Genomic DNA, 10,605 nt, shown 5'->3' on the forward strand with positions numbered 1-10,605 from the left:
CCCCACATGCCATGCACTCCCACTCAGTAATAACATTGTAATTGTAACAACATTCTTCGCACGACACCCTCACTGTGCCACGGGGGTGATGTCACACCCACAGCCTGCACTCCCACTCAGTAATACATGTAATTGTCACACACCCTCACTGTGCCACGGGGGTGGTGTCACACCCACAAATGTCTGCACTCCCACTCAGTACTACATTAATATGTAACACATCAGCCTCACTTGGCCACGGGGGTGATGTCCACACACCCAGCTGTCTGCACTCCCACTGCAGTAACCGAGTTAACTTCGTTCCGCTTTACAGCTGAAATTCACTGCTTGCGTTTATCATAGCGCTCCTAAACTCCTATAATGCGCACAACACATACAACAATATTTGTCATAGGAAGAATCTTACAAATATATATATATATATATATATACACATTGTATTAGCAATACTAGAGAGTTGCTCTGATGTTTTCACAGATACTGCGGTAAGCATTCCGACGCTGGCGGACCAGGTGAAGCTCATCTGTAGACCGCTGATTGCAACATCGATGATGGCTGTGTTTGTGACACTGGGAGCGAGAGGCGTACTCGTGGCAACGACAGCAGATATAGAGCAGCCTCTCGCTGGAAATGTGACTCAGGTGCGTGATTGTGGCCGGGCCACCCTTTGAATATTTATTGCTGCATTGCGATTACCCTGTATGTGGATTTTATCGCGTATACTGTGAATATTTATTGCTGCATTGCCATTACTCTGTATGCAGATTTTATATCATGTATACTTTGAATATTTATTGTTATAGTTTGATTAGTCCACACTTGGAATTATTTAATCCCGAACACTCCCAATATATATTGTTTGCTGCAGTGCAATTACTCTCTGTACGTGATTTTGTCACCTGAAATCTGTATTAATTTGGCTAATTGCAGGTGTATGGATACGGTGTGTGCAGCAAATGGAAGTTTTTATTTTTTAGTTTTATTGCCACGTTTTTACAGAATCTTTAGTAATCTTAATGGGAAATAAACTGACAGACTGCAATATACAGTAAATTTATATTTCTCTATGCCCACCTAATTGTCTTGTGGGAAAATTGTTTGCTTGCTTACTTGTGAATGTTTGTGCGCGATTTAACGGGGATTCCCATTGTAGTATTTGAAATTGAAACTACTTCTGATTTGTACTGCCTTAAATTCCTGCAGGTATCTGACAGAACAGAGATGAGAATCTACCACTATCCGGCGTGTAATATGCAGGAGAATGAGACCTGTGTCAGTGTGTCAGGAGCAGGAGACAGGTAATACATGATACCACACACCTGTGTATTTGTCGCTGGAGGTAGATTATGATAGCACCTAGTGTCAAGATTTGAGGATAGGTACTGCATGCGCATGGTAGCACCTAGTATCAGGAGTGGTAGATATGTACTGCATGATAGCACCTAGTATCAGGAGTGATGGACATGTATATGATAGCACGTAGTATCAGGAGTGGTGGACAGGTAGTATATGATAGCACCTAGTGTCAGGAATGGTAGACAGGTAGTATATGATAGCACGTAGTGTCAGGAGTGATGGACAGGTAATATATGATAGCACCTAGTATCAGGAGTGGTGGACAGGTAGTATATGATAGCACGTAGTATCAGGAGTGGTGGATAGGTAGTATATGATAGCACCTAGTATCAGGAGTGGTGGATAGGTAGTATATGATAGCACGTAGTATCAGGAGTGGTAGACAGATAGTATATGATAGCACCTAGTGTCAGGAGTGGTAGACAGGCTAGTATATCAGATAGGCACCCAGTATCAGGAGGTGGTGGATAGGTAGTATAATGCATAGTCACGTAGTATCAGCGAGTGGTGATAGGTAGTATATGCATAGCACGTAGTATCAGGATGTGCGATAGGCTCAGTATACTGAAATAGCACCCAGTATCAGGAGTGGCGTAGATAGATAGTATAAGATTAGCACTAGTATCAGGAGTGGTAGACAGGTAGTATTATGATAGCACCCAGTATCAGGAAGTGGCGTAGATTAGATGAGTATATGATTGCGACTAGTATCCAGGAGTGGTTAGGACAGGTAGTATATTATAGCACCCAGTATCAGGAGTGGTAGATAGGTACGTATATGATAGCACTGTAGTATCAGGAGTGGTCGGATAGGTAGTATATGATAGCACGTAGATCAGGAGTGGAGATAGAATAGTATATGAATTGCAGCAAAAGTGTTAAGGATGGCTAGAGCAAGGCTAGTATATTGATAGCACGTAGTATCAGGAGTGGTGGAAGGTAGTATATCGGATATCGGCACCTAGTATCAGGAGTGTGGGAACATGGTAATATCATGATAGCATAGTCGAGATTAATTAGTGATAGCACCAGTGATCAGGTGTAAAAAAGATAGGTAAGTTATGATAGCACCAGTACAGGATGGTAGGACAGGTAATGTATATATAGCACCCAGTATCCAGGAGTGGTGTGACAGGTAATATATGATAGCCCAGTATCAGGAGGGTGCGGCATGGTAGTATTATATGATAGACAGTATCAGGGGAGTGGTGGTACTAGGTAGTATATATAGCACCCAGTATCAGGAGTGGTAGAAGTAGATAGTATATTGATAGCCACGCTAGTATCAGGAGCTGGTAAGACAGATAGTATATGATAGCACTAGTATCAGGAGTGGTAGAAAGCTAGTATATGATTAGCACCAGTATCATGGAGTGGTAGATAGGGTAGTATATATACACCAGGTATCAGGAGTGGTAAGATAGGTATATATTGATAGCACCGTAGATAGGTATCAGTGTAGTATGTGAGCACTAGATGGTAGTGGGATATAGAATGATTGCACCCAGTATCAGGAGTGTAGATAGGCTAGTATATGATAGCACCCAGTATCAGGAGTGGTAGATAATAGCTATATGTAGCAACGTAGTAATCAGGAGTAGGTAAACAGGTAATATATGATAGCACTCAGTCTCATATCAGGAGTGGTGGACAGGTAATATATGATAGCCCTATGTATCAGGGCGTGGTCTGACAGGTAATATATGATAGCACCTAGTATGCAGAGTGGTAGAAGGTAATATTATGATAGCACGCTAGTATCAGGAGTGGTGGATAGGTAGTATTTTGATAACGCACGTAGTATCAGGAGTGGTTGGATAGGTAATATATGGATAGCACCCAGTATCAGGAGTGGTGTGACAAGGTAATATATGATAGCACCCAGTATCAGGAGTGGTGGGACAGGTCCTAGTATAGAAAATAAGCCGCATGTAGTATCAGGAGTGGTGGACAGCGTAATAATAGTGATAAGCACCCAGTATTCAGGAGTGTGTGGACATGTAGTATTATGATAGCACCGCAGTATCAAGGAGTGTGTGCGACAGGTAAATATTAGATAGCACCCAGTATCAGGAGTGTAGATAGATAGTATATGCATTGCACCTATATTAGTATTAAGCGTAGTGAGTGGCTATATTCAGGGTGGAGGTTAGTATATGATTGCACGTAGTAGTCAGGCAGTGTGGGACAGTTAGTATATGATTCACAGCTCATGATCCAGAGTGGTGGACAGTAGTATAGATAGCACCTAGTATCCAGAGAGTGGTGGAACAGGTAGTATATGATAGCACCTAGTATCAGGAGTGTGGACACGGTAGTATATTGCATAGCACCTAGTATCAGGAGTGGCTGGATAGGTTAAGTATATGAAGCACCCAGTAGCATCGAGTGGTAGACAGGCTAGTATATGATAGGCATCGTTAGATCAGGAAGTGGTATGACATTGGTATAGTTGATACACGTAGATCAGAGGTGCCCATTGGTAGTATAGCACACAGACAGAGTGGTAAGATAGATAGTATATGACTAGCAACTAGTGATCAGGAGTGCGTTAGATAGATAGTATATTATAGCACTAGTATCAGGATGTGGTGGATAGGTAGTATATGATTAAGCACGTATATCAGGCAGTGGTGGATTGTAGTAATATGAGTAGAACACAGTGATCAGGAGTGGTAGATCAGGTAAGTATATGATTGCACCCAGTATCAGCAGTGGTATGACAGGTAATATATGATAGCACTAGTATCAGGAGTGGTAGACAGGTAGTATACTGATAGACACTAGTATCAGGGAGTGGTAGACAGGTATATTAGAAGCACCTAGCTATCAGGAGTGGTAGATAGATAGTATATGATAGCACGCTATTAGGTAGTGGTAGATTAGATCATATAATGCTAGCACCAGTATCAGGAGTGGTAGATAAATAGTATATGATAGCACCCTAGTATCAGGATTGTTTGGACATGTAGTATATGATAAGCACCTAGTATCAGGAAGTGGTGGTCGCCGGAGCAATGTTTTGGTTGAGCTTATCTGCCAAAGCAATGCTCTTCATTCTAACATGTTTGACCTTTTTTTTCTTCCGACATTGGTTAATGCGTAATCTTTGTTTGAAAACAGTCGGTTGTCTCATAGGGTAAACGATGTAAACGGCATATTGTTCCTATTAAGATTGCATTTGTTCGTTATTATAGTTTTATCAAGAGCTAATAATACCTTTATATTATTTTATTATGATTATATATTTTATTGTTTGAACATATCTATTCTTATTATATTTTGTATAAATATGTTAATGGTATTTATGCGATTGTTTATTATATTTGATAAGTATGTTAATGGTCATTTATGCGATTGTTTATTATATTTTGTATAAGTATGTTAATGGTATCTATGCAATTGTTTATTATATTTTGTATAAGTATTATAATGGTATCTACGCGATTGTTTATTATATTTTGTATAAGTATGTTAATGGTATCTACGCGATTGTTTATTATATTTTGTATAAGTATGTTGATGCTATCTATGTGATTGTTTATTATATTTTGTATAAGTATGTTAATGGTATCTATGCAATTGTATGTTGTAGCATGGTGGCAACTATCATCGCTGGCATGTTGGAGAACAGAAGCTTGGACGACTGCGTGAAAGCCGGCTTGCTGGCCGCCGCCCATTCGCTGCACACCCGTGAACCGATACCCACAACTCTGACTCCCGCAGCGTTCACCGTAGCCTGCACGCGCAGCTTGTTGCCATGGAAACCGCAGATGATCGCGAAAGATTTGCTATTCGCGAGGCGCGCGAGTAACCGCTAGGAGTCGTTTACGTAAAATGATTGGGTGAAATTTTGGTGTGAAACCACCAGTCAGGCATAGTAGGTCCATGAGTGATGCCACCAAATATGACTGCGATTATGAAATGTTACTGGAGTGTTCTCTTATTCACTTGTGTTCACTCATACAGCAGCCAATAGGCCGGTAATTGTATGACATGTTATGCTGGGCAGTTGTTGAGTGGCCGTTTGGTATACACACGTATGTACCTCTAGAAAGGTGAATGCTGCTGGCCACATTTCTGGCCACATTTCCCGCGTTTTCGGAGTAAAATTTGCTGACAAAACTCTCATGTATGATTAGCATGAGGGTATACAGTGGTGCACTAACTAAGTCGTATGTATCGTCGTTAGTTCTGCTTCATGACCCTGCAGTCTTTCACTCTTGTATGTTGTGTGTCCATTCTTTGCTAGCGTTTGTATTCCTATAAGAATCTTTCTAGAAACGAATCGGGTATTGTAAGGGAAAAAATAAAATGATACATTTGCTGTATGCAGTGATTTGTACAATTTTATCATAGAATCATTGGAGGTCTTCTTTAATGTAGGAAGGAATTTCAATACCCATTTATCATGGCGTATACAAGACGTGCTGGCTGGTTAATATCAGAAATAATTCTAAACAAAGTTGATGTCTGCATAAACTTTACTGTTATGTTTCATGCAGCTTACATTTTCTGTGCAGTTTTATACGTGGTATGTGCCAAAAATCAGTGCAATGTTAAATTCCGTGGAATGACGACGAAATATAAACGTGCCAAATTATCTGCTTAGTTATAATGCTATACTCACTTCACCTATCCTCTTCGAGTCTCGTAGCAAGAGGCTGCAGTTGTCTATGATTGTACCGTTTGCAGTTTTTGTAACTGGTGCCTTTAACTGCGGAAGGGTAGTTGAACGATCGCAAACCTTCAGTGACGGCACTTTTGTCTGGCAGCTTCGCTCATAGGGTCTATGTCCCCCAGGGTACTGCAGGAACGTACCCTGGTAACTATCTGATATGGTTAGGGTTAGGGTTAGGGAGTAGGCGTAGGCGACTCCCTAGACTCGTTAGTGGAGTAGGCGAGGTACGGTCCGACATATTAGATAGTACCAGGGTACGTTCCGGCAGTACCCTGGGGGACATAGACCCTGTCAGCGGCAGCTTCATGAGAGTCCACTCTAAGTGACCTCTACGTGACCTCGTGTGGTATAGCCTCATTGCTGTACACACGCCCACGCGTTACCACGTTAAGACAGAACGCAGTTCCTATTAGATTGGAATGCTATAGTCAGTAACATCGTAAATAAGTCTAAGGGATTATATCAAGAATGGAAAGAGACAAAGTTGATCAAAAGGACTGTGAATTTTACATATTCTCCTTGATGTATTTAGAAATGTTTTGTTGGTCCGTGTTTAAATTGCATTCTTTGAATTCTGCTAGTGTAATTTTCTACAGTAACAGTACCCGGCTATATATATACAATATTTTAGAATATATAGAATATATAGAATATTTTTATCTCAAGGGATAACGAGTACACGTGAGTTAGCGAGATTGGGATTTTTTTCTGGACTTGGTCGGTATAACCCCCGTTCTAGGAAGTTTGTGAAATCTTCGTGAATCCTGTCTCACAAAATAATGGCCTTGTTTGGGACCAAAGTTTGCGACAAAAATAATAATGGATAATGATATAATGGTTGGATACAATGGATGGTAATAAATGATGAACGATAAATACAAAATGATACCAGCATTGATGAATTATTTTTTATATTCATTGTGTTAACCGTGTATACATGTTACATTGTTATGGAAGGACAGTTTCTTGTATTTAAATGCGGCATTAATAAGACAGCATTTCATCGAAGAGGTTTGATTTTCGTTGTATTGCGTCTTGGAGTTCTGCCTTCTGACATCAACAATGAAAATGTGTTAGAAATTCATAAACTAACATTCGAACATTCATGAAGCTAAGAATTATATGTAGAAATGACTTGATACCATAGGTATTCATTATTGTACATACTCTGTAAGGGCATGTTGGTTAAGCAAGCTTTATTTTTGGCAGGTGCGTGTTTGTGTGTGTAGTCGATAGACGGTGGATAGAAGGTACCTAACTCTTCATTATTGTCTCATTTTACAATCCCCGTCTTTCTTCTCGTCGCTGTATACAATTTTGTATCTGAGTGATGAACACTTACAAAGAAAGGCAAAAATCGGTAATAAAATAAAGCTCTTTTGGTTCATTGGTTATATTGCAGTTATTAGTGCGTTTGTATCGGGTATAGTAAACCATTCTGCGCTTCTTTGGGAGATAAACAAAGTCAGGAATAAGGAAAGAGAAGGCGAGAGAGAGAGAGAGAGAGAGAGAGAGGGAGAGAGGGAAATAGATAAGGAGAGGAATTGTGTGTGGAGGTCGAGGAATGCATGTATCAATGCAAAACGACGGCTTTCTACAGGAACATCTGCGTAGTATAGTGATTAGATCTCTAGACTTCCATCTATAATTCCTGGGTTCGAATCCCCGTAAATTCTTTGCTGAAATGTTTTATATGTATTACAGGCATAAATTCACATGTGCCTTGGAGGGGGAATGTTTTAGCTGAAATACGAACATTTGCTTGGATAAAATTCACAGTGGTTTTGATACCGTAGGCGATATCTATCTATCTATCTATATATATATATATATATTATATATATATATATATATATTATATAATCAGGAGTCTATGCAAAAAGAAGTCTATGATGACCCTCCTGATATAAATAATGATAGGCGCCCGAAGAAAACAAGAAAGAGTAAAAAATGCGCGAGAGAGAGAGTGCGTTGCGTGCGTGCGCGCGCGTCGTGTGTGTGTGTGTGTGTGTGTGTGTGTGTGTGAGAGAAGGATAGAGGAGGAGCGGAGGAGGGTAAGAGTTACGGAGAAAAAGGAGAGTGACGAGAACGGCGAGAGAAGTAAATTATAATGAAGAGATTTGAGTGCATCGTTGTGTATGTGTGCTGTGTGCGTACTGCGTTGTCTGCCGCATGTGTGGCCGCATGCCGTGTACACATTTTTGTCTGGATTCCTCGCTCTTCTCCCCGTCCCTCCTTTCTCTCTTCTGTTCCTCACCTCGTCTTCTCCTCCGCTTCCCCTCAGTATCCCCCCCCTGGAAAGTATGCCACGGCATATCAGCCTGCACTGTGAAAAGTTAGCCAGACAAATGCTATTTTCAATCTCAATTTTCAAACCCCAGCACAAAATTGGAAATACGTCCTAATAACGGTTTACGCACACAATTATTCTACCATCACACTACGGCACGGCGCGCAACACGCGTATGGTTGCATCACATGCGCGTGTTATATAGGCGTAATTAAATTTGCGCCTCGGGGGATGAAAAAACGTTTCGTTGAATCCGGCCATTTCGCTGGCAAACTTTTCACGGGCGACATGCGTGCGCCACTATTCGCGAGAGGGGAGTAAGGATGAGCAAGGGAGAGACTAGGAGCAGTAATACAATATAATATATAATTATATAATATATATAATAATAATATATATATATACGCCCAAGAAAGAGAGGACATGACAAGAGAGAACGTTGTCGTATGATGTGTTTGGTTAAGTGGTCCTGGTGTGCGTGCGTGGCATGGAATGAAAATGCGAAGAAAGGGACACAGCGCGAGAGGCAGCAAGAGAAGGGGGAGAGTCCGAAGGGGAAGGGTGAGCGAAAGGAAGAAGAAGTAATATATTAGAAGGATTTGTGCAACCGTGTTGTTGGGCCGTACGTGCGTTGTCTGCGCTGCGTGTGCACATCTCCGCTGCACAATCCCTCCTCCTTTCTCTCTCCTCGCTCTCACGTGGGGAGGGGCTGGGTGCGGGCGCGTGCGGGGTGGCGAGTGTGTGGTGGCGGCCGGCGGGCGCGTGCTGGGCGGGGGGGGAGTGGGTAGGGGGGGGGCGGCGAGCGGGGGAGTGGCGAGTAGCGGGTGGTGGAAGAGGAGGTGTGGAGGCCGAGAGGCGGGGTGGGGTGTGTGTCGAGCGCGGGTGCGAGACGGTTGGGGGTGCGGGACGGCGGGGGTCCGGGAGGAGCAGGAGGGAGGAGGGTGGTAGGAGGGGTGGGAGCGGGTGCGGGGAGAGAGGGTAGGGAGCGGGACGTGGTTGGTGAGGCAAGGGGTGGCGGCGCAAGACGGAGGGCAGCGGAGGTACGGCGAGGGGGGGCGGAGCGCGGACGGCCGGGCGCGGGCGAGCGCGGGGTGAGGGTGTTTGAGCAGCGCGGGACCGGCGGCGGGAGCGGGGTAGGTATAGGCGGGGTGGGAGTGGTTTGAGAGTGGATGGGTGCGCGGTGCGGGGGGGGAGGAGTGGAGAGGAGAGGTTGGTGCGGAGCGGATAACCCAGCATTTGGCTGGCAAACTTCACTGGCGACTGACTTGTGCTGGCGATACTATCCGCGAGAGGGGAGTATAGGAAATAGCAAGGGAAGAAACGGAATATAGGGCGAGTATATATATTTGTACTAGCCTTTTTCGTTTCTTTATATATATATATATTATATATAATATATACATATATATATTATATATATATCATATATATTATAGTATAGCGCCTGAAATATTAATACCGAATAGCTCCATCTGGGTTATTTTTATTAAATTAGCGCCAACCGTATAATTATTTTCCACCAAATGCGTGAGGATTCAAAATAACCGTAGCATTTCGTATGCCATTTGGCTGGGTGAGGGTGGATACACCCAGCAAAACCTGCGGTGTGATGTTAAGCTAGTTCGGCATCAACTATACCTCCTCGGAGCCTCCTAGGTTTTTATACTAAGGCCATTTGTTTGGCAGAGAACGAAACTGGAGAAAACTACTTGTTACGATAATTTTGAAACACTGTGTGAAAACACAATTCATTGGCATGAATAAAACAGCCTACTGCACAAGCGCTCTATGCTATATTTGTGAATGTAATTGTTTTGTATAACATTCATTGCTCATAGTAAAAAATTCCCTCCCCCAAGGCTTTAAATCTGTTAATTTATGTAATTATTAGGACGCTACGGCCGGCTTTCCTTGAAGACGTTTGACCTGGACAGTCATTATAAGGCACTGGAGATGAACACTAAAGTATTTCATTCACTCTTGATATATACCTATAACATTTAGCCTCTACCCTCTAAATGTTTTTCCACTCAAGAAGGTGCCGGCTTCAGCGCAACCATGCGAATTTCTTGTGCAGGTTCATTAATACATAATTCATCAATTAGGCTGACTGGCAAGACGCAGCATTGGTTATAAATACTTTGTATATCACTATGACTCAAGTCCAGAGTACTGGATGAAAAATTGCTGACAAATACATCGAACACACAATAAAACGACCTGAGAATGCTGAACTTTATTGTTTTAGTTTCGAGTTATTATACAATTGCCGGACACA

The 10,605-nt window shown here is 42.4% G+C and overlaps 1 protein-coding gene across 2 annotated transcripts in view; it reads left to right on the top strand.

Moving 5' to 3' along the window:
• LOC106805533 (pseudouridine-metabolizing bifunctional protein C1861.05-like) overlaps positions 1 to 6,207 on the top strand; it is a 39,029-nt gene extending 32,822 nt beyond the window's left edge. For both annotated transcript variants that reach the window (XM_014807165.1, XM_014807166.1), the window contains exons 16-18: positions 478 to 641; positions 1,204 to 1,298; positions 4,952 to 6,207. In XM_014807165.1, coding sequence (XP_014662651.1) covers positions 478 to 641; positions 1,204 to 1,298; positions 4,952 to 5,177 — 485 coding nt within the window. In that variant the 3' untranslated portion in view covers positions 5,178 to 6,207. The remainder of the gene's footprint in view (positions 1 to 477; positions 642 to 1,203; positions 1,299 to 4,951) is intronic.
• Positions 6,208 to 10,605: the final 4,398 nt, after the last annotated feature.

This window comes from Priapulus caudatus, unplaced genomic scaffold (assembly GCF_000485595.1).
Source record: "Priapulus caudatus unplaced genomic scaffold, Priapulus_caudatus-5.0.1 Scaffold116, whole genome shotgun sequence".
In the NCBI taxonomy this organism is placed as follows: domain Eukaryota; kingdom Metazoa; phylum Priapulida; class Priapulimorpha; order Priapulimorphida; family Priapulidae; genus Priapulus; species Priapulus caudatus.